The following is a 24,850-nucleotide window of genomic DNA, read 5'->3' as shown; positions in this document are numbered from 1 at the left end:
TATCTGAATATTGTTTATTTTAAACCATGTGGAGATTAAGATCACTTGAAGTTCTTTGGTTAGCATTTAGAGGAAAATAAAATGCTAGTTTAAGCCTCTGATCATTTGTAACAGTATATAGAACTCCAGTGTTCAATTTTATGCTTGTAACATCTGTTCTAGAGTCACATTTAACCAGAAATCAATTATTCTGGAAAAGAATAACTGAAACTTGATTATATTTAAGTTTGTATTTCAGCTTCCATCTGTAGTGAAATCAAGACCTATTCAGCTTTAGATTATTCATGGAGATGGCTTGATTTATTTATTTATTTTTTAAAAAAATTTCTTGTAGATTTCATATTTCTTGCTTGCTTATTGTCTTTGTATATTAAGAATGACCTTATTTAAAAACTCCTTATGGTTTAACTTTCTTAGTAGGAACATTATTATGCAGTTAGTTTAAACATCTGTGATGAGAAAAGGCATGTGCTGTTAACAACAAAAAGCCTAACAACAAAATTCCTCTGTTTGCGCTACTTAGCTGATATATGCAAAAGCTTGATAACAGTATGTCAGGGAGCTGTAAATAGGTTGACCAGTTGTTTATCCAGTTACTACATTTATGCAGATGCAATAGATACTACTCTTCTCTTGTTTGTGTGTGTGTGTGTGTGGTGTTTTTTTTTTTTTTAAATATCTAACCACCACTGTCCTCAGAATTAGCATGATATTAAGTGCCCAGCATAAATAGTGATGAACAAACTTTTCCTTGGAGCAGCAGTTTTAAGGTATAGCTGTTTTGCAGAAATATTTGTTTAGAAACAGCTCACTTCCCTTGAATGATAAAAAATGAAACAGTTGACTTCTTAAATCGAGGTGTACATTTAGAATGATCTTGTAAAACAACAAAATTTTCCCTGGCATGTAAGCTCTGTGTGCTGCGAAGCTGTGATGGCAAATGCCTTGTGGAATAACTGCTGTGTGAATAGTGGTCATGCCCACTCAGTGCAGCAATAATGGGAGCTGTTGTTGATTTCATAAACTTCAAAGTCTCCTACTATCTATGGCCAGTTTGGCAGCCTGGTGCAGCCCTATACGGACTAGGTTATAAGATGCGTTTAGAGCATGAAGGAGGCTGATCTGCCAAGGCTGAGGTGCTGCAATGCATGTTTTAAGTATTTTTAGATCACACCGATTGGACAAAGTCTTCTGCTTCATCCTTATAAATCTAGTTGCTACTGGAGTAGCAGATATCTGTGGATCTGCTCAGGACCAGCTGTATAAAAAGTGCTGTCATCATGTGAGCACAACTATGTTAGGAGCTGTTTCTCTCCACTCCAGCTGACTAAAGGCTACAAGCAACATTCAAAGGCCTGTGTCTGTGTGGGGGGCACAGTGCAGTCAAGTGCCATGAGACAACACATGACTGTCAGGGACTTGCAGTGGGCTGGCAGTGCCCTATGCCTTTTTATTAAAAATGGAAAACCTGCATATTGTTGAAGGTATATGGATGATGGTAAGCTCTCTCATGGGGGATGCAGGCATTTAGTTGGTAAAATCTAAGTTTTCTTTGATTTCTGTGCTTAGTATATTTTCTAGTCTCTTGTTCACATACTAGTATAGTTTATTTCTTTGTTTTAATCTTATTTCTTGTGATTAACATTACACTGTTCGTGCCAAAGAATTCATCTGGGGTTGACCTGCAGGCTGTTCAAGCTGGAGTTTGTAGCCTCCTAATCCCAGGTCTCCTTCATGAATATCTTCCTTGCCTGTAGCCTGGATGGAGCCTGTTCTGTCCGGCGCTGGCACTGGTATGTGAGCAGACAAGTCATAGTTTTCAGTTAATTCATCGTTATTTATGATATGATCTGTGTCATCACCCTTCAGTTTATCCTGTATTCAAACAAATAAAAAGTTCAGTGAGAGGAAGAATCTTAAGGAGAATTTTCATTAAAGCTTTGAGGAACAAGTCTGATGCAATTCCACTTTCATTTTCATTTCATTCTTCATTTATTTTCTCAGGTCTTAATTTAGTATCTTGATGTTGATTAAAGCAAATCGCTTCCTACCACATTCTGCTCTTGAGCAGTGTTGAGAAACATAACCTACCCTTCAGATCTTTAAGATAATTTCAATGCTCAAGTATCACTGATAGGTAGCCAATACTTTCAGCATGTGGCTGAACTATTTAGCATATGTCATCATTTGAAGCTCACAGTATTTGTGGCCATTCTCGGAAATGTAGCACTGCAACTAAGATCTTTTCTCCACAACTGTGGATAAATTGTATAACTTTTAGCCTTAAAAGTAATAATTTTTGGGAAAGCGACTTTACCAAAGTGTTTCATTGAGTATGTCAGGTTTTGGATTACACCTTAAATACAATTAACCAAGATAGATACTTACGCCATATGCAGAGGGGCTGGTCAAGAGCCTGGCAACAGGATTGCACCATTCAGGTAATGTTGTTGTGAGAGGTGGACCGGCATGTGTTAAGATAGGTTTTAGGTATCTGTGAAGTTTGTTAAAGAATATTTCCCATACAGTTATTGATACTAACATGCTTCCTTATTACACAAACAAATTTCATTGTAAAGCATAAGGGAGTCATCTAACTGAATGGAAATATCAAAAATACCATCTCTTTATGCACCCGTTGCTGCATACATTCTCCTGTCATCGGTTTTGTCTAATGTTTTTCAGTAGCAAAAAACCCCCTTCAAACTAAGACCCAACTCTTCATTCCTCCCCCTGCCCCCATCAAACCCAAACACCACCAAACAATAAAACTCCAAAACACTTGGTGCCCCAAATATGTCTTGCAGGGTACCAGAATGGCTGAAGGGGATGTGTTGTGGGATACATAAATGCAGTAGGAGCTGGAAGAGAGGAAATGTGAGCTAGATTATCCTCTTTACTGCTCCCATCTACAGTTTGCTGTGTGATCTCTTATGTAATTTTAACAGGAAACAATTTAAGATGCAACTGTACCACCTACTTTCTGTAAGAACAGTAGTAAACATTTGCTTAAAAACGTACTCAGCTTTTTGTGAAATCAGTGCATTTCTTCAACAGACAAAATATACTTCATCAAATATTAAGTTTCTTTATCACTGGGAGTGCACTTTATTTTCAGCATCCAATGCATTTGTTTTATACTTCATATGTCAATGATCCTTTGTATAAAATTATGTAAGTTAAGAACAAGTTTTGTGCTGGTGTCTTGCACCTGTCTTTCCAGTCTTTTCATCCAAAAGTGCTTTATTGAGATAAAAACCTATTCATCTTGAGCAATTATATCATCCTCAAATCTGTCAATAACAGTTTTCCCGTGAGTCCCTCAAGTTGACTTCTCTGCTACTTTTACTTGCAAAGTAATTTTCAGTGTTCTTTGGGAAGCAGGTCTGTCAGCTATTTTTACTGCTAGGGAAAACTTGATTTATTGATTGTCATCCCTCTTTCTCCCCCCTGCTCCTTTCTATTGCTGCCTTGCTTGTGCTCTCTCTTTCTCTCTGCCTCCCTAAAAAAAGAAATGAACAAATGTAAAACTGAGTAGTGATTTGAGCTCTGCAGCAATATTGTAAAAAATACTGAGTAAATAACAGTGGGTCTTAAGCCTAATGGCTACAGACTGGAAGGCTGTGTAACTTGCTCTGTCCTCTACACTACAGCTGTGGAAGTTGTTCTAGAGTATCTGGGGTTTGTATGTGTGTTCATATTTTTTAAAAATTAAATTGCATCTGTTTGAAGATTGTGTGATTTCTTCATCCATGGTCATATACTGAGTTAGTGTGAAAAATTGAGTCTACTTCAAAAAATCTTAAGATTTTAATATAAATTCTTATCAGAACCATGATCAAGGTGGGAATCTCATGAGATCAAATTGTTTAGGGAAAACTTAAATCCACTTGCTTCTGTAGAAGTCAAATAACACCAAACAATCCTTTACTCATCTTCTCCTGATCTTATGTGTAACCTCTAAAGCACCAAGCAGTTAAGAGCTATTGCCTATTAAAAAGCAATGTATGAAAGCCATCAATTAGATTTGTTCTGTTCTCAGCACTTAAGGAAAATCTAATTAAAAGGCCAAAAATGGAAGTAGGAGCCTAACTCTAGGTTTTTAGTCTTTGGTAATATTGGCTTTGTTAGTACAAACAACTTGAATTGTTTTGAACTGAGCTGTCAGACCTAGCATGAAAAATACAGGCTTGTAATGGAAGTTGCATTTGATTAAATTGAGTTTTGTCTGCTCTGTTATTTTATTTTCTTTCAGAATAAGTAACTGAAGACTAGTATTACTCTATATTTCCTCCCTAATCTGATGATCTCTGAGCTAGGCTTTACTTCTAAGCAACCTTATAATTTCTGAGCTTTTATACCTCACATGAAAAATGGTTCCTGTTTTCCTCCCATGCTTGCATGAAGCCCACAGCACATCAGGGATAGGACATACATGCTGAAACAAGCTGCCACTACCGCTTTTGTCATGCAACTTTTGTGTCTGGTGTGTTTAACATACATAGCAGTGTATGTACTGCTATGTACATACACTGTTTTTGAGTGATGGCTTCTCTTTGGGCTGCAACAGGTCCTCTAGGTCCCCTTCCTATTACATTTGCTCCAGTGTGTTCGTTGTGCATTGGCAATGTTTCTGCTTTGAAGCCTCTTGAGATACAATTTAAAGTGAAGACAATTTTCTTATGCTTGTTGTGTTGTTTCTGATTCTGTAATAAATTATTTATATCTTCTTTCTTTAACTAGTTGTTATTCAGCACCTTAAAGGAACTGAAATTGCACTGGCCTACTTTTCATTGTTTTAATAACCTATGCCATAAATGTTTCCTCTTTACTGACACAGTTGCTTTATAGTATTACAGACATAATCACATGGTTCAGTGCTGCATGAAAGAGCAATTCTGATCCATGTGCAGTGCTGGCATTTCAAAAGTATATCAGATGTGGGTCTACAGCATTTTAAGGCTGGTAAGAAATCTTATCACACTCCAGCTGCTCTGGTTGCATCCCCAGGGAAAAATAATTTAAATAGTGTAATAAAAAAGGTACTTTTTGCACTAAGGTTGCTTTAGAAATTGGAAGAAACTAAGTGTAAACCTCTTAACATAACTCAGAAATTACTGCCAAACCAAATTCATGCCTACCTAATTCAGGAATAGGGAAAAGATAGTAGGAAAACATTTTATCAGTAAGTCTGCTTCTAGATTTGCACTTTAGCCCTCCATGGGCAGAACAGCCCACCCGCATGTCTCAGGTTCTACACCATACAGCATACTGTGTTAAAGGACATTAATTTTGTAAAGGTGGTAACATCTAAGCTGGGAAACTGAATTCAGCATGCCTGTATATGCACATGTATAGAATTTTAATCCATGTACAATGCTGGCACATTAGCATGCCTTAATTTGACATCCATATACCAATTTTTCTATCAATTCCTTACATCTCCAGGCTTCCATTTTCTATTCACAAGCCCAGGAATGTTTACCCTGGGACCCTTCACTGCTGTTGGAACATCCTTTCTTCCAGTCAGTCCCAGTCTCTCCTCACCACTCAGCAGGCACAGCTACTCTCCCTTCCTGTCTCACTGACACCAAACTCAGTGTCTAAATCTGTTTAACCCTTCCTGGTTCAGCTTCTGTCTCTTCTGAGTTTGACTCATATGATGTCTTCTGTACTGCCCAGCAACAAGCAGCGAAGGCAAGGCCACTGCAGACAAGATAGCTGGCAAACGTCTGAACAAGGCAGCCTAGAGCTGAACCACGGGCGGGTTGTTTGCTGTGACTGGTGAGGCTGAGCAGCTCAAACACAGCCTGTGCACAGGGTAGAGCATAGCAATAGCAACAGACCTTCAGAATTTAGCTCTTGAAGTTGAAGAGGGGTGGTGTTTTCTTTTTTTTTTTTCCTAAAAAAATTATTAGCTATGTGATAGCCTGAAGAGCAAACATTTCCATTGTGTTTGAGTAGGAGCAGGCAAACCATGAAACTTTGATTATCTGAATAAGTTCTGCACGTGGCTGGCTACTGCTAACAGCTGACTGAGATTATTTGGTTACTTTATACAATAGCTTGTGTGTGCATGGCTGAGCTGGTGAAGCACAGAGACATCTCCAGGTCCTAAGTACATGCACAACAGATTAGAATCACCCAAAGCAGAGGTTTTTTTTCAGAGGGGTTTCTCCTCCTGATTCTTGCAAGAGAGAATGAGGTTTTCTTATGTATGACAGAATTTTCTTCAGAGGATAGGGAGTTATCAGTGCAGACTAGTTGAAAAGTGCATGGCATGCTTATGTTAGATCTAATTGTTAGAATAACAGGTCTGTTTCTGAACAGACCATGAGATCTACAGTGATTTAACATGTAAGGACAATCTCATCTGCATAGTGCGAGAAAGCTGAGAAGGATCCACTACCTCTGGTGTAAAATATATTTTCACTTAGTTGTCACTAGTGAATGCTGCTCTAGTTATTCGTTACTTTCAAATCTTTTAATGGAGTGGTTAAAAAAGAAAAAAAAAAACCAAACAAAACACTCATCTTTCCCCCGCTGCCCCCCCAACAAAACAAAACAACACACTGCTAGTGTTTTAACTTAAAATACTAAACAACTGAGAATAAATGGAATCATACAAAGTCAAATCATGAGGTCTCTATTTTCTAAAGATTCGTTCTCTGTCTTTGTCATTCTCATGTCTGAGAGCAGGGAGAGTGGATGAAAATTGGTGGTAATAAAAACTAAATGTTCTAAGAATGTTCTGATTTGGGAGGGACACACTAGTGCATTGTTACAGTAAAAGTCTCTTTCAGATTCTAGAGCAAAATGTAGTGTCAGGCCCAAGAAACTACCTCTGGCTTTTATGCAGAATATGGCTAAGAATTTACTGCTTTCAAATTTGAAACTGGAAGCATTGCAGAGATGTGAGCAAAATGGAGGGAGTTAATAGAATTGATCTTAGTCAAGTCTTTTTGTATATAAGTAGGTGCAGACTGAGAAGTGGCTTGTTCTCTAGTATGAACTGTGTGACGTCTGGGATTTTTGCAGACTATAGCTTCTAGTTTGTGTTCACTGAAGCAGGAAGGAAAATTGAGACATCTTAAGTTATTTGAAGCCTATTATACCCCAAATATAACACCTCTGTGCAAAGAAAAAATCTGAGACATAGCAACTTGCTTATATAACTGATGCACGGATAATGCGGCTACTCTTGAAAATGGAAGGGGCATGTGAAAGGATAGAAGAACGCTCACATTCAAAAAGAATATATGCATAGACGCTAATGTCAAACAAATTAACATTAGAAAAATCTTTGGAAGATGCAGACTATGTGAGGCAGTAAAAGAGGAGAAGAAGGAAAAGACCTCCCTGATATTAGCTTTATAATAAAGAAACAACCCTCCATCTAACAAAAAAACCCAACCAAAATACAACCAGCTAAAAAAAAGTGCACTGTCAGAGATAAGAGTCAGTTACACACAGTGAAAAGACTGCACTAGTGAAATCAGCATTGACATGCATGTGACTCTTCAGAGAAATGTGTGTGGTTCAAAGTTGCCATCACTGGTAGGATTCATCTCTTCTATCTTCATTCACCTTATAGTAGGGTAGCTGAAAGAAATGTAATCTACAAGTTTTACTCTTTCATCAATGAAGAGAAGTGGCCAAATCCCAAGGCAGTTAGTCTCATCCTGTGGTGCTGGAGTTAATTGGAATGAATTGAAACTAGGATGAGTTTCTTCCTCTCTATTGACTATAAGAATCTGAACAATTAGATTAGGCTTAGATGGCTAATAATTAAGTATCTAAAGTTTGGTGAAATGAATCTCGTATAAGGGCATAAGAAAACTGAACCCCTGAGGCAAAAATATAAGAAACCAAACACACTAGCATCATCCATACCAAGGAAACCAGCAGGTTATGAAAGGCATCCATTTTCATAATTAGGAAATACAATGCTAAATGTATTTAGAAGAAAGAAAGAGAAAAATAATAAACTTTTGTGTAATAAATATGCATCAAAGTCAGCAGCAGAAACAAATTTTAAAACCATGAAGCTTGTGAAAACCTGAATGACGATGGAAGTAATCTAAAAACTACATCTCAATAAAATTCAAAAAGGTTTTCTGACATGTTTGAAGGCATAGAAAACTTTTCAGGACATTGCAAAACTGGTATTCTTGTGACTTGGCAATAGAGTTGCTTTTCCTGCAGAAAATGAACTTCTGCATATGGTATGTCTTCAGCATGATTACAAAACTGGAGATAGCATTGGCCATGAGTAAGTGAAATGATTGCATTAGAAAGGACAAACACTGGTGTGACCCGCTTGTGTGTAGACCCTTAAGGCCTTAAAAAGCCTCTGATGCCAGTTGCCTCTGATGAGATCACTTCCAAGCTCTTCATATGAAATGCATTCATTGTATGACATGCTTCATCTCTGGTACTGGCAAAGGGAATGAATGTGGAGGAGTGAGCAAGTTAGCAGGGATTTCGGTGCTCTGTGTGAAAGGTTATGTTCCATGAGAATGTCCTTGGCATCACTGCCTGTCTGAGAAGTATTCCAGAAAACAGATGTGTGAAGAAGGGGGACTGGCAGCAGTTACACACCTTGCTAATGTCAATCTAGCACCAGTGGCACCACAAATCTAATCATTTGTGAGCTGCAGGGGGAGTAAACTTTAAAGATTAAATGCAGTGAAGTAGAAGTACAAATTGCTTTTGATCAAATGAATTACTTCAGTTGCATCATAGGGGAAGAGAGAAAAGGTCTGATCCAAATAAAGTAAAAACTAGAAAGCTTTTAAAAGCCTCAAAACCTCTAATCAATTATATTTGGTACAATTAACTTGCACCTACGAAGACAGATACTGAGGACAGGAATGGTTGTAGTGCCTCTGTGCTAGGAGACCTGGGGACCAGGATGGTGGTGGAAGGAGTGGGTAGCAAGGGAGTGATGTGAACAAGACTTCCCAAACAAGATGGGCATCATTCTGCTTGAACTAAAATATTATAGTGAAAGCAAAGCAAAAAAAATGGCTGCTAGAACTTTGTAAGCACAGGCTGGATTAATATTCTTGCTATGGCCCTCTGGTGACATGGGTTGAGGGCTGAAGCCGGTGCACCAAAACTGTACTCAAATAGGAAAACAATTATTTGGCATTTTTCTCAGGAAGTCAGATCAGATATTTCATCATTACATAGATACAGCTGCACAATAACTGTTAAAATACTTCACAGATCTGTGGAGACTGTTTTTTGACAAATCTCCAGCTTCTGCATTGCCAAGATTCAGAGGATGCTCTCGCAGTTATAAAGTGAGAACTCGAAAGGGAAATATGATCCCCTATGAGAAAATCCTGTAAAGAACTTCTTGCACAATTTTGTTGAAGGATGAATGAGCTATGAACACAGAGGAAGGCTTAGAGGAACAACATGTCATATTCTGATGTTTGTGTTTGTAAAGATGCTAACAAAACCAGACACAACAGTTATAATTCACTGTATCTTTTAGAAGAAAAAATAGTATATTTTTAATAAAAATAATATAATATCTCTTCCTCTATCAGGAGACTGTGGAATAAAGAGTAAATTAGGAGATGGGTGTATGCCAGTAGGGAAGAGTAGCTCCAAAGAAAATGAGAAGTCTTAAAGTTTCTTGAGGACTGGTTGGTGCAGCAGTGAAGACAGACCAGAGAGCTATTTCAGCCCAGCAGTATGAGTGTGCAGCCAAAACTGTGATCAGGGATGTGTGGATCCCCTACAGAACATGAAACCAGTGCACCAAGGTGACCTGTGCTGGGTGAAGCCCATGGCAAAGCTGACAGCAACAGGATAATGTGCCATGTATTATTGAAATTATATTATTTATTTGTACAGGTGTGAGAAACCATACTCATTCCAGAGATGGAAGTAGATTCAAAACCTGTCTGACAAGATCAGGACATGGTTTAGCGCTTTTGTGGAAGAGTATTTTACTCAGTAATGTGTTGTGCTTCTGTCCAGTTAGATGATGAGTAAGAGGTGCTGGGAGTGACTTAAAAAAATCCCATTTTTTAGATCTCTCTATGCTGAGCTGGTGAGAGCAGGAGAGCCTTTGTAAAGCCCTGTTAACAGAAAGCTTGTTTAATGTAATATATCCCCTGAGAGCCTCTAGTCCTGTGAGCAGACTGGTCCAAAGTTTGACTTCAGATTCTCCAGCAGCTTTTCCCAATGCGTAACCCGTGTTATATGCACAGCTAGATAGCTGGGTGAAGTTGGAAGTCTCTAGAATGTTTGTGAAGAAAGAACATTAAGAAGTGGAGGGCTTAGTGTTGAGGATGGGAAGACATATTGCACAGAAATAGGTTCTGCTGCAATCCAAGGAAAGCACCCTGCTGGCAAGCTAGACCTTTGCTTTGTATAGGTATTTTAAAATGGAGAAAGACCAGTTAAAAACCTCTTATGATATAGTGTTCCCTAAGAGGTATGCAAAGAGCAATTGAGGATAATCAATTATGGTACATATCAGCCAAAAAAACCCCAAAGCAACCAACAAACAAACAAAAAAAACTGAACAAAGATAATATCAGTTTTTATACTGCTAGGAATGAAAGAAATGTGAGGTATTCTAATACTATAATTTAAGATTTTAAATGCATAAACCAGGGTATTGTGTTTGGGAATAGTGGCAGATTAAAATAACGGTATAGAGGATACATAGTAAAAGAGATCAAAACTATCTTTAGATCAGCAGAGAAGCTTACCAAAAATAAAACAGAAATAGGGAAAAAAAACTAGTAATAGATTTCCAGTTGGGATAGTTCATCTTACTGCCATATCATCACATGAGTCTGGAGCAGGATAACCAAACTCCTGTATCTCTTTGTGCAAAAGGCTTTCCTGTGAGTGCTGGAGAAAAGTATGTTGGGTGAAGACAGTGTGTTGTGGTGGAGAGAGTTTGAGAGACATGGGGCAACGGGTGGATGGGGTGTGACAAGTGACTTTTGTTGTTTTTTTAGAAATAGAGTTGGGCGAAGGTGGAAAAATAAGATTATTTTTGGTAAAGTGAGAGATTTGAAGGGGACATAGTTTTTCCAAGCTATGATACTCCAGATGAGAAGCTGTAATGAGAATTTCTAAGCCTTTTTTCTCTTTCACTGTCTTTCTAAAGGAATGTGGGAACTTAATGAAAATGTAGAGTACTCACTTCCAGGCACACAGAAAGATGTATGATTTTAGAACAGGTATTCAGGGTGCAGCAGTCATTGCCTGAAGAACTCATGGAGCCTGTGATAAAGCAAAGGGTGATCTGATAGTGTAATGCAATTCCAGCTGCTCAAGCCGAGGCACTGGAGGGTGCCAGGCCTCTTTTTTCTGTATGACCCACAAGATGCATTTGGAGGGTTTTATTTCTTCCATCAGCATGATAGTAAATAATGGATCTGCCATAGCATGAGGAAATCTGCACCCTAGTATTGTTGTTATTGCCATGTTTGGCTGAAGTATGAAATGCTTTTGTAATTCTTTTTAATGGATTATTTTCACGTGGTGTTAGAGATATTGTAGGTACTACTCAGGCGTCAGTTTCAGAGAGGTTAAGCCAGTCTCTTAAAACTTGCCTGACAGTTCTTTGTTTCCAGTGAAAGATTCCGGAAACAGATTATGAAAGATATTTTCGTTTCAATTTGGCATCGTTCCCTATTTATTGGCACAATACACTGCCTACATGTACCAGTGCTGGCACTGATCCAAATACAGACAATAATAGAGGTGAGGAAAAGTACAGTGCAGCGTGAATGGGCATGAGGTTTTTCTCACTCTCAGTGTTTCATTACAAATGGAGAGGTCACCTATTGGGGTTTCAGTCAGGAGTTGCTCATAATACAAAACCAGCTGTACGGTGCACAAGCAAGCGTAGCTGTTCCATGAATGTGATTTGGTTAAGAAACACATTCATTGAGATTGCTGATTTTCTTTTCCTTTCCCATCTCTGACAACTCCTGCATTCAACTCCTAATCTAGATCTGATTTCAAAACTGCTACTTAGATTTCACTTTAACGGCTTGTTTCCAAATACTTTCACATTTTAGTTGATTTAGACCTAGATTTGTATTCAAAAGCCTAGCTCTGTGTGAATTTATGCTCAGTTTATTTCCTTTTTTCACAGCTATTTTTTTCCCCATATAAAACTGATGTAGTCACTTTTTTTTTTTTTTTTTTGTAGAGGTATGGCCCGTTCTCTAATAGATTCATGATGGTACCTTAAAAAAAAAACCCACACAAACAAACCCAAACCAAACAAAAAGCCTCCCAAAAACTTGTAGAAGGTGTGGAAACCTAAAATATTTAAAACATATTGCTAAACTCACTGGATGTCTTAGCAGTAGCAGTCATGTTTTTGAGTATTTAATGAATTTTATGTAACACTGCGGTACAGAAATGGCTGGCATCAGTGTACTCTCTTAGCAGATATAGAGCTTGCAGAGCTGTGTGAGGAAATGAGCTGCCTGAGAGATTCAAGTCAAATTCTTCTAGAAAAAAAAAATGAAAAAGAAATAGGGAGGAGAAAAACATCAAAGAAATGTTTTGGGTTTGCCAAAATTTGAGATTATTACTATCTTGCACTAGATATTATTTAAATTTTCAATTAATTATTTTAAGCTAGACTACATTTAGCTTCACCCTACTCACTGTGGAATCTGGGGACTAACTATCAAAAAGGCTTAAAATTGTGAGTTGTCAAAAATTATATAAAAAAAAACCCCACCAGCCCAGCACTAGTGAATCAGTTTAAAATCACATAATATAAATTTTAAAAATAAACTTTTATGTTCTGGTGTTTGGTATTGGAAACCTTCTCCAGCCTCTGCAGTATAGTCCTTGGAGATGGACCATTTTAGGCTCTATGTGGAACTTTTTTCCTGTGGCTTTCAAGGGAGAACAGAACTATCACACAGTGGCAACAACATCTATTTAACCTACATATAGGGCTGTTGAAAATGTTTCTGTACAAATTGGATCTCGTCAGACGTATCTAATTTAACCCATTAGATGCAATTACAAGTGTGATAAAAATGACCTGCATTTAGTATGCTTTAAGGCATTTTGAATGGTGTTAGGATAAAAAATTAGTTTGCTACAGTATTGACAAGACATGCATTAAATTGATTAAGAATTGGCTAGTTGATAGACCTGAAATAGTGATTGCCAGTGGAGAACTGCCATGAATTGGTGGGTGTTTCAGTGGAGGTTTGAAAGGGGTGAATAGAAAACTTGATATTCAATAATTTCACAACTATGAAGTCACTAATGATAAAACATGTGGATGATGCAGACTTAAATCATGGGAAGGACAGAGCAGTCATACAGACATATCTTGGTTGCCTGATAAGCTCATCTCATTCAAATATATTTCCTCTAATTGCATTCCTGAAAACAAATAAGCAAGAAGGGCCAAACTTCCCTGCAGTGCCTGCGGGGTGTAATGCCAAGGCTTTTCTTGAGCTTTGAGGAGAGCGATGTGTGCAGTGAGTAGAGAATAGAGCGTGTGTGCCAGGGCTTCTGTATTAGATACTAGTGAGTCTGCGGCTGCAATACCATGTCCAGTGTGGTGGTCCATCTTTTAAAGTGGTTTTCAAAAAGTTGAGAAAGATGTAAGAAAGACCTCCTGCTCAGCCGTCCCCCAAAATACCAAAAATAAAGGAAAAGGTAAAATAGTGACTTAATGAACTCCTTAAGTACCTTTTCATGAAAAAAATGATACTGGAGTGTGGTTTGTGGTGTTTTTTAAATTAATGCAGGCAATAATCTAATTCTGTGCTAAAAGACACAAACCAGATATTTTAGCAGTGACTAACCAGTGCAAAATATTCCTAAGGGAAGTAACGAACTTTCCATTGCTGATATTTTCTGATGAGGAACAGATACGTTCCTAATACCTGGTGTCCTTTAGCTGGCACAAGTTTCTGAAATCAATACAGGATGAAATTTAAGAGTCTGCAATGTCCAGGAGTTCAGACTTGATAATGTGGAAGGCCCTGTGTACACCAGAATTTAAGTTTTAAGAATTTAATTAGTTAACACCTTAGAAGTCCTTCGACACTAGAAAAGTCATAGAAGTGCTCGCTCAAGTTAATTCCCCCTGGAAAGATAGTTGAGTTAGTATCTGAGAAAGATTTCATCTTTAAGCTTTTTTTTTTTTTAAACTACTTATGTGCCTAGTTGTTCCAGGTTATGTCTGATGTGACTACACGTGCTAAACCCTCTCTTTCTAGTTACTTACCTCTGCTTCATTTAGCTTGCTAACATTCTGTGAAAGTGCATCATTTAAGCTCTTCTCTGTTCTCTACCACTGGAATAAGTATTTCATTTTCTTTGTGCCAACCTGTAGTTCTTGAGTGAGTTTTACAATACTGTATTGGCTTTGTACTCAATTATAATAATTAGCTTCAAGTTTGTCAACAACAGACTGTAGAGGACACTTAACTAATTTAGCATTTTTAGAAAATTGCTGTGTGCAGTTATTAAAGGTTGTTTTTTTCTTAAACTCCTGTCTCCCACATAGATGAATACAATTACAGAGATTGACCATTCTCTCTTACTCTGGAAAAAACATCCCCAAATCACACTGAGGATCTCATGGAAATTGATACTGGATTTTTGTCTGTCTCTGCAGAATTGTTGTGAGCTGTAGCGAGGGATCTGATGGTGCATGGGGAAAGCACTATCCCAGCCAGGATATGATTGGTGATGGACAGCTTTCAGAGGGTCAAATGCTTATTTTGCTGCAGGTGTCACACACAATACATGTCCCAGGCAATAAAATACCTTCAGTGCTGTCACAGAAGCTGACTTAAAGCTGTGTTAACTAGACTCGATCTTTACAAACATCATGATGATATGTCAATGACTGGTGAGCAGTAGTAAAATTACCAGGCTGTGGTGCTATCTATAATACAAGTTTAATGCATGGCCCTATATCACCTCAGATAGCTGGGATCATCATCTCTCCATGCCGTGTTGTCTTTTTTGGCCCCCCCGCTCCTCACTCCTGTGGTACCCAGTTCCCATTCTAGTGCTTTGCACAGTGCTGCTTCTCCCAGAGAAGGGCTGCTTGTCCCTCCTTTCTGCATAGTCCTGCTTGCTCTGCTCTCCAAAGAGCCAGAGGAAGCTTCTCTGTGTTGGAGGATCTGTGGGGGGTTTCTGGACCACAAAAACAGCAGCAGAGGAGGGAACTGCGGTGGGGCAGGGTGTTCCCATTGCCTCTAACCATGATAATTTCTCTCCCAGGAAAAGATGTTAATCTTCTGGGGAGTTAGATGCAAGAGAGATACTAGGTACAGTCTCCAGAAACCTGATTGGCTCCTGATCCACAAGGCTTAATAATGTGGCAGTAGTTGGTCGCTAGTGCGTGGTGAGTTGTGGGTATCAGTATCATGCAAGACTTAAATAAGGTTGCCCCTCCTTAGTTTCATTTCAGCAGCCCAAAGGAACCCTCTGGACAATTACCTTTCATCCATTTGGATCATTGACATTGCCATTACCCAGATGAGGGATTATGACAACTTTACTAAAAATATATTTTTTGCCTCTAATAATTTTTTTCCAGAACACAATTGGAGCAGCTCCCTCTATTTTTTTGGCATATATGTCTCTAGTCTGCACACAAGAACTCTCTGTCTGCCCCTTCCTAAATTAATTTTCTGTATCTGAGCATGATGGTGTGTGTGATTCTGGATTCTGTCGCAGTCATTCTTGACTATTGCATACCCAGGAAAGCTTTTTTTTTTTTTTTTTGATCAGAGAGAGAGAATCAAACTGCAATTCCTGTGAGATGCCAAATTAACATTTATAATAGAAATATCTTTGATTTTGTAGATGAAAATGCTTCTGGGTTTAGATGCCTGACTTTTCAATGAAAAGTCAGAATTTTCCAAGGGCATTTTCATTTTCTTGAAAATAGTTTTGAGCTAAAATATTTGACCAGCCCAGCTAAGGCAAACTACATATACAAATACAGCTTTGTCTGACCTACAGTAGCAGTCAAGGACGGAGGATTATAAGTATGTTGTGTTGAGGATCATTATGTAAGTCTGACCTCAGTACTAAGTGAAATCTTTGAACACCTTTTGAAGGAAAAGGGCAATCCAAGGACAAGAAGTTACATGGAAAATCAGATAAAATGCAGTATATTTTTAACAAAAGCTGATTATATCAGACTATACCAGTATCTATTTTTGATAAGGTAACTGATTTGCTAGATGAGGTTGTAGTAACAGATCAAATACCCATGTACATTTAAGTAAAGCATATAAGGTACATTACCTCATATGAAAATATTAGAGAGACAAAGGGAATAGTATGCTTTAGAAGATCAATAAGAAATTTAAATCAAATTTAACCAGCTTGGGTCATCTTACAAAGGGTGTTTAAGAAGGGCCAGAGGCCATATGGGCTGTGCCTCAGGCCCCAGTCTTGGGAACAGGCCTGGTGCACAAGTCAGGGTGATGCATGGGGTAGTGTTCACAGGCACATTTCAGAAATGGGTGCAAAACAAAACCAGTACTGAGGAGGATTTGGCTACTCTACTTGAGCAGAGAGATAATCTTGAGGACAGCAGTAACAGAAAGAGAAGAAATTTAATAATATAAAATCCAGTCAAGCACATTGTGGCTAATAAAATGAGAACACAGTGCAAAACATTCTTGTCCAATACATTTTTCTCCTTAACTGGCAAGTCCTTATTTTTACATAACCAATAACATCATCTTATTAGGCAAGAGGAACTTAGTAGTTGCAGTGCAAAAGTAGCATGGCTTTGAGTGTCATTAAACAGAGGCAATTTGCTCAAGAATTGCTTAGATAAATTCTTTAGGCACAAGGAGATTTGTCATATCAAGAACAGCTTTTCAGGATGTTTCTTGTAACTTATAGATTTGGTTATGTGAGGATGCTGCTTGAATAACCTGGACTGGCAATGCTTTGGAAGTGTGTGCAAATATATTCACAAATTATCTTTAGAAGGGGCCATCAAACCTTAGAGTGGAGAAATAGAATTAATTAATCCATTAAGCCTGGGACACATTTTTAAAAGCAAAAGCATGTAAAAAATCTTTGTTATAAAATGCTTTTAAACAAACTGTTTTTTTTTTATGTTTCAAGTTTGATTCTTAAATGTTTGGTTTTAATCTTACTTTATTCTGACAAATTTGCTAAGTGTTTACTTACCACTGCTCTCTGCACACTCTTCACTAGAAACTATACTTGTAAGGTATAATAATACTTTCCATGTCTGTCAGGCACCATATTTCAGTGCTTCACAAATACTACTTGAAATTTACAAAATCACATCCTCTTCTGAGCTCGGGAGATGGGAATCCTTGCTCAGCCAGTGACTTGCCTTGTAAATGCACTTTTCAGTTTGTCATTCCATGAAATGTGATTACTAATCTGATATTTGACCTACTTGACAGGTATGTTGTAATCTGTTATTTTTGAGAATTTATTAACTCAGCTCTTGGTTTCTGATTTAAAGTATCTTTAAATTTTCTTGAAAAAGATTCACCATTTGAAAAGTAGAGGCTTTTGTATCCATAGTTCAAACTATACTTAAGTAGACGAATTTTCAGAAGAACAAACCAGTTCTGAGTATTGTGGTCTGTAATGCTAACTATTTTTAATTCACTCTGTGATTGTCCAATAAATGAGATAATTTAAGTGGCTTTGTTTTAAAACCTTGGTATTAGTTATTTTTGAGACTGAAAGAGACTTGAAACCAGGAGAAATTAAAATCAAAAGGAATTAAAATAGGGTGAATTTTTTTTTTTTTTTTTTAAAAAACCCAAATATTCTATCATTTGAGTGACTTATTTCCAGTTCGAAGGCCAGGCTTTTAATATCACGATCAGTTATGCTGATTTACAAAGTAGACAGAGGTAAAATAAAGCAGGTAATATAGCATTTTGGCAGTCTTAATCTGAGACAGCATTTGAAGAGAAAATGTGTCTAGATGACAGATTCATATGCGGAGTAAAATGATTTGTCTTTATCTGCAGTAATGCCATCAACCTAAATAAATTTGAAATTTACTCTTACTCATCTCACTTCACTCATCTCTTTAAATTCACTTTACCCATCTGACTTTTTGTAATCATGGGTCTCAAACAGCTTAATCCTAAAACAATCTATTGAGAAGATAAGAGGAACACCTCTAAAAAAATGTTATTGGCATAAGCGTTATCAGATTAGATCCTTTTCATGAATCAACTATAGCTGCATGTCATAAGATTATGTTGTCTTTTAAGAAAGAAAATCACCCCTCCTTTTGAACTGTGTGGTCTTGTGTGATGGTATGAAAGAAATGGAACAATACCAGAGGTTGGAAAGTAGTGGTGGTAGATAGGTATCCCATGGGAAAGGAATCATACTGCGATTTGAACTCCAGTATGTCATAATTATTTACTTCAGTCTCTTCATTGTAAGAGTTCATCCATCATGGTGTTTGAGCCTGTTTGTTCTTAAGTGATATAAGTGGTACTTGAACACCCACACTGATATTTTAATACCGTCTCTATTGCTGGTAATAGGTTGTGTGTACACACTGAAGAATGGTATTTGATATATAATCTGTTTTGCAATTAAGAAGCAATCTGAGCCTTCGGTAAAAGGCTGACCTGTTTAGCTTTAAATCCTTTGGTCTGTTTGCAAATGTATGTATTGTATTTTGTTTCCTAGCATTTGTGTTCATGTGCTTCTGCAGTGGACAAAAAGTAGCATCTTTCATGTGCCTCACAGCAAGAAAAATTAGAGCAGCTAGCCAGACATCCAAGAGCCAACACAGCATTAAGGATACTCTGGAAGTTGTCTTTCTAAGCTCTTTTGCTGGGTTTGATTGCTGCTCTCTTCTGTAAGAAAGTGGATTTGCAGTATGTGGAGTTTACAGGCTTCCACATTTTTTATGGATCATGGAAAAGATTCATTAATCTTAGTTAATGTGGGTTTATGTACATATCACCTAGGCTTTATGCACCAATTTTCTTCTAAATGTCTGAACTTTTCTAATCAATACTCTTTGTTTGGGTAGTGTACGAGATACTTTTTTGGACCTACAAGAAATTCCGAGACTTTTCACCTTTTATTACTTTGTTTGTCCCCTAAGGAACAAACTCCTGAGTTGATATAAAATACTTGATTTGATTCTTCATCCTCTTTAGTTGCTGACTCCTGAATTAATACATGCAAGTTTGTTTAGGTTAATGGTATTATTGCAGATGAGTAGACACAAATCATTAAACACAGCATATGAATCTGTCATCTAAACACTTTCCTTTCAAATGCTGTCTCAGATTAAGACTGCTAAAGTGCTGTACTATCTGCCTTATTTTACCTTCATCTACTTTGCAAATATTTTTACAGGGTGCTCAAACAAAGATTTACCAGCTATGTGTTATATATTTTATGTATTGCAAATGATTTCTCTTTTCCTACCAGGACAAAGACGAAAAAGGGAGAATGAATCATTGATCAGCAATTGTACATGACAAATTCCAGGAAAGTATATTTTAAAAGGAACTGAAAATGAAAGGGCTGACCCTTAAAATTCAAACTTCCTCCAGCCAAGTAACTGTTCAGTGATGCTGTCTATCAGGAGGAAAAACAGATTTCCTGAAAATCTGTAGACTATGCTCAGTAATAAATTGGGTGGTTTTCACCATTTTTGTAAGGCAATAAAAAGAATAATGGAATGATACTAGAAACTATGGTATGTGTTAAACTGTTGGAGGCAGTTATTGGAGTAATGTGACTCTGTGCTAATTTTATGAAAGATGATATTTTGGTGTCCTGTGGTAAACAGTTTGGTGACCTTGCATGATTTCGAAGATGTCAGGTCTGCCACAATAAAAAGAGAACTCAATCTGAATTTATATGGTTCACAAGGCAGTGAAGTATGTTGGAAACCATATGACGCAAAGTAAAAACTCTATGTTCTTCCTGATCGTCTTCTGACCTGGTTTCTGATATTTGATATGCCATTTAATTTCACATATCTTTCTGTCTTTTCTCTGATATTTGTGGTAAAGACATTAATCAAACACTTTGAGATCTACGGCTTAAAAATTTGCCACATGATCCATAGATATCCTTTTTGCAAGGTATTTGTGGAGGAGCTCAAGGGCTGAACAGGTGGTCGAGGGAATCGAGCCACTCTTGCTGACAAACACACTTGTTCCAAGTCAGATCTGAGTGTTGGAAGGTGAAGGTGGTGTCTGTGGTGATGCAGGGCTAACCTTCCCTGTGTTGGTGAAGAGCAGTTACAGAGATTGTTACCTATTATTTGTATAGTATGATTCCCTCATTTTTATTTCTAGTTTTTTCTCTCATAGTATCAGGCTGATTGTTGCCTATAGTAAAGCACTCTGACAATGTGAGAAAGGTGCCTGAGAAGTGCAGGTTTCCAGTCCTGTCACTCCGGGACACTGGGGGATGCTCCTGTGAACCTTGTCAGATGAGCAAACTGAAAGGAGCCTATGACATGTGAAGTAGAAGGAATTTAAGGCACAGAAAGGTTTAATAGCAGAGCATTCCTTTGACCTCACAGTTTTGACAAAGAAACTCCTTACAAAATGATCAAATGATCTTAAGAGGCAAGCACAATGCTTTTTTTTTTTTTTTTTGCTTTTTTTTTTTTTTTTCCCCTGTTGTTTTCTTGTGTAAGAAAAAGTGTCAGCAGATTTTGTCTGCAGCAACATTGTCTGACTGGGTTTATTGGGCTCCTGTGTTTGTTTAAGAATGAGACAGAACTTTGAACAGACCTAGCATCATTTTGGAGATGCTGTGTGTCAGGTAGTCTTATTTGCCTGCATCTCAGTTCCATCACTGAGGAACTGAGACATCTCAGTCTTTAGTCATACCCTGCTGAGCTACATCAAGTTCTGTCTCCAGAATCAGCAATGGACAGAAAATACTCTTCAATTTCCTTGGGGAATTGAGACTGACAGGTCCCAACTCTTGGGTAGTATTTGTGGCCCTGCTGCATGAAGTCATTCTGTTTTACTCTGTATTGCATGGTCTTTACCTGCAGAGTTGGACTTTCTGTTAAGGTCTAGCAGTAGGTCCCTGCACGTGTTTATGCGGGATAGTGTTATGGGATGGCCTAAGGAAAGGTAGAAAAACTCAAATACACAACACTAGTACTAATATTATTTTGGTTTTCTTATTGGAAGTGTAGTGCTGTCTAAAGCACCTCAGACTGGACAGTGTGCTGTAAATAGTATGTGTTATAAAACACTTCATGATCAAACAAAACATTATTTCAAGGAAAAATGAGCTCTGTAGCACTCATCACAAGTGTTAGTAAGTTTTAATTCATGATCTTCCCTCTGACAACAGGAAAGTAGCTAAGTTATTTGAACTCATATAAATATTTGCCTTTTGAACATTTTTTTTTTTTTTAATAACCAAGGGATGCTTGTTTTAGGAAAGATTTGTGATTGACTTTCCTTTCTCCTCCAGTTCTAGACCAGCCTTAATGATATTTGTCTTTTGGATGTCAAGATAAACTACTGTACATGTGCATTTAGGCTTGCGCTATAAAAATGTCAGTTTGGAGGGACTGGGAGGTAGTAATAAGGGATGATGAATAGTGTAATTGGATGAATTTTGCATTTAGGTGTCTGTCAGGCAGGCTAGATGGAGGGGGTGGGGGAGGAGGCTCACCAGCTTAGTTGCCATCTTATACTCACTCTTGATGTTTGGATGGAGAAACAGAAGGTGATCAAAGTCCTGCAACAACGGGAAGGTGGATGTAAAAAGAACCAACGTGCATGGATCACTGAAACATGAACAAAAAAGGTTTGAGAAAAAAGAGTTTGTGGAAAAACATTAGTTTGTATCATAGTGCACACTGCATACACAAAGGGCTGCATGACAATAATAGAGATATTTTATAACATTGGAGACTGTAAGATTGCAGCTTTAAAAGAAGAGCAAAGTGCTTATAAGGGTTTGACTTATGCACTAGATTTCAGACTTGGTGATGATTAGTAATGCTAAATCCCAGGGGTGTTTATGTACATTGTCCTGCTCCTTTTTTCTGTTCCTTTTGGACTCCTTTCATTTTCCTGGATTTTCTGATTGAGAACGTCCATGGACTTGCCCCACCCCATCATCCATCTCTCACTCAGGATTAAGAGTTTTCTGCCTCCATTTGTTGGCATCCTAGCTTGCATTATCCACCTATTAATTTTTCCCAAAAGCATGTTCTTTGTTTTGTGTTGCCCCTCACACTTCCATTGAGTTTTCTTAGAAAAATATTCAAGAACAACTTTAACTGTTTAAAGTTCCTTAAAATATTTTCTTAAAACTATGCTGCTGTTACATCATGGATACCTATCTGTACCACACTCTGCCCTAAATCAAACAAATCTTAACCCTAAATGCCCAAATAATACTCAATGACTGTTAATTATCAATGTTTCAATACCTAAACCTATTCTCCTGTCATATACTGTCTGATAATTTTCTTTTATATCTTTTCCTGTCTGTATCTCCACATGCTATAATATCTTGCAGGTTGTTGTCCTGTAGGGTGGGGGGAGCTTTCTCTCTGGTTTCTGTGTGGTGTTGAGCACAGTGCAGCCTCCAGTTTGTTTCTGAAGGTTCTGAGAACAAATAATTTAGAAATAACAATGAAAATATACATACGTGATTTTGCATTTATATTGCGCAGGACTTTTCTATTATGATTTTTATACACGCACTTCTTCCCACCCCACCCCCAAATTTTAGGCATAGAATGAGGTTTAAATTTAAAATGCTGCTCACTCACGATTTTTTCATTGTTCAGGTAAAGATTAAAATTAAAACTAGAAAATATATTAAAAAAACAAACCTTAAGAAATAATAAAGAAACAATGTGTTTTTAGTTTTTCATTTTGTTGTCTTTCAGCTTGCTCATATTCAGTACCACTTTTGCCAATGCATTTCTTCAAAATGAGTTTCCCTTTGGCTTTTAGGCATTAATGCACTGATTTTTCTTTCTACTACCAAGTATTATCCGATTCTGAAACTGGCTACAATGAATTACAGAATGTTTCTGTTAATCACCGCTGCTCATCTGAGTTTTACTGGGGCTAAAATTTGAAATTCCTTAACAGCTTTGTGTTGGAGCTTGGGTATTTTCTCATAAGGGCCAAGTCCTGTTCCCTTCTTCCTTGCTCCCTGCCTGCATCGCACCCGTGACCAGCTGCACAGTGGTTATAACCTCATGGAAAGTGGGTGAATCTGTGTTTCACCTTGTGTGATGGTGAGGCCTGCAGTGGTAGGGAGGAGGCGTTAGCTGAGATTGAGAGTTCATATCAGCTGTTGTTAAGTACTGCAGCAACACTCCTGATGCAGCGGTTGTTGAACGGTGAAGCTGTTGCTGCCGAGTAACTCATGAAGGAAGACTGACCCAACGCACACAGCCACTTTTCTGAGGTTGTGCAGAATACTGCTTGCTTCCTTTTTACCTGCCCAGCTCGCAGAAAATGTCAGAATAACATTATGTTCACATATCTGCCCCTGTACTAACAACTGCTATTAATAATTCATAACTTTGTTAGCAAAGGTTAAGTTTACAAGGGCACTAAAACTGTAAATCATGAGCAAGATTAAACGAAAACTGTACTGGGAAAGAACTACAGAAAGGATAAAGGTTTTATGAAGTGATGGCAAGAAATTAATTTGTAGAAAATAAACTAAAACAAAATACAATTGTGAAGTATGGAGAGAGAACACAATACGCTATACCTGCCATTTTCCTTATAATCTGCATGACTGAGCTGAGTAAAGGCAGTATTCATTTTTAGTTAATCTCTATGCTTGTGCATAGCATAATATTAAGTCTAATTTTTGTCCAACTAAACTATTGATCTCTGCTTCTTCAAAGAACTCAAAAACAAAGATAAAACATCCTTTTTGCAAGTTGTTTCATGTACTTTCTGTTATGTGTTTGATATAAGTAGCTTATGTCATACACTTTGTGGGAAATTTGGTTTAAATTCATGAAATGTAGCATAAACCAAGGCAGTCATGCGAGTTCTAGTGCTGCACGGTCTTGGTGTTCAGGAAATCTTGGAGTTAGCAAGAAGGCAGGATGCAAAAAATCGTAAGTGGGGGAAATAGTCTGCCTTGGCTGGATTTTCTCACTACTCTGTTTGTGTTTCTGAGAAAATAAATAAGCAAAGAATTTATGTGTTAATGAAAGTGTGATAACACATTAGCACAGCTGAGTGTGGTAGCTTCTCATGAGACTTTAGGTGGGTGCTGGATGCACTCAAGAGATTTTAGCAATGGTCTGTCATGGTCCAAAGACAGAAGATACTGATAAACACCTCTCGAACAGCCTCTGCACAGGGAGAATACTTCAGTGTTACAGGCGGAGTTCACTCAGTCCTTTGGAGCGCTGACACTTATGGTTTTTAAATACATATATATTTTTTTAAGTGGAGTAAACTCCTGCCTTATTTGCAACCAACATGACCAAATGTCACCTAGTCTCAGAAGCCTTTGAAAACATTCATATGGGTAATTAAACTTCATTGATATGATTAAGGGATTAATGAAGTAGCTTTGCTTACAGACATGGGAAGATTGCAAAAATATTACTGAAAACACAGTAATATTCTCAGATTTTGATTCTAAGGACATAATCAATATGACTATTCATATGGAACAGTTTGCAAAACAGGTGTAAGTTGTCCAGCTTGTTTCAGAAAGGAACTTTTGGACTCCTGTTCACATTAGTTTTTGATGAAGGCATAGCATGCTGATGGGTATTTGAATACATGGAATCCCCATTAGCATACTCGCATGTGTGTGCAGATTAATCTAATCACAC

The 24,850-nt window shown here is 37.7% G+C and overlaps 1 protein-coding gene across 1 annotated transcript in view; it reads right to left on the bottom strand.

The window, feature by feature from the left end:
- Positions 1-322: 322 nt before the first annotated feature.
- Positions 323-24,850, bottom strand: part of SLC9A9 (solute carrier family 9 member A9) — a 192,144-nt gene continuing 167,616 nt past the window's right edge. Inside the window, exons 15-16 of the mRNA XM_082057237.1 lie at positions 2,389-2,494; positions 323-1,875 (exon numbers count right to left, since the gene is read on the bottom strand). Coding sequence (XP_081913363.1) covers positions 1,645-1,875; positions 2,389-2,494 — 337 coding nt within the window. The 3' untranslated portion in view covers positions 323-1,644. The remainder of the gene's footprint in view (positions 1,876-2,388; positions 2,495-24,850) is intronic.

This window comes from Streptopelia decaocto (genome assembly GCF_964273445.1).
Source record: "Streptopelia decaocto genome assembly, chromosome: 6".
Classification (NCBI taxonomy): Eukaryota; Metazoa; Chordata; class Aves; order Columbiformes; family Columbidae; genus Streptopelia; species Streptopelia decaocto.
Note: the sequence above shows the minus strand (reverse complement) of the source record. Positions and strands in the feature narration are given on the sequence as shown.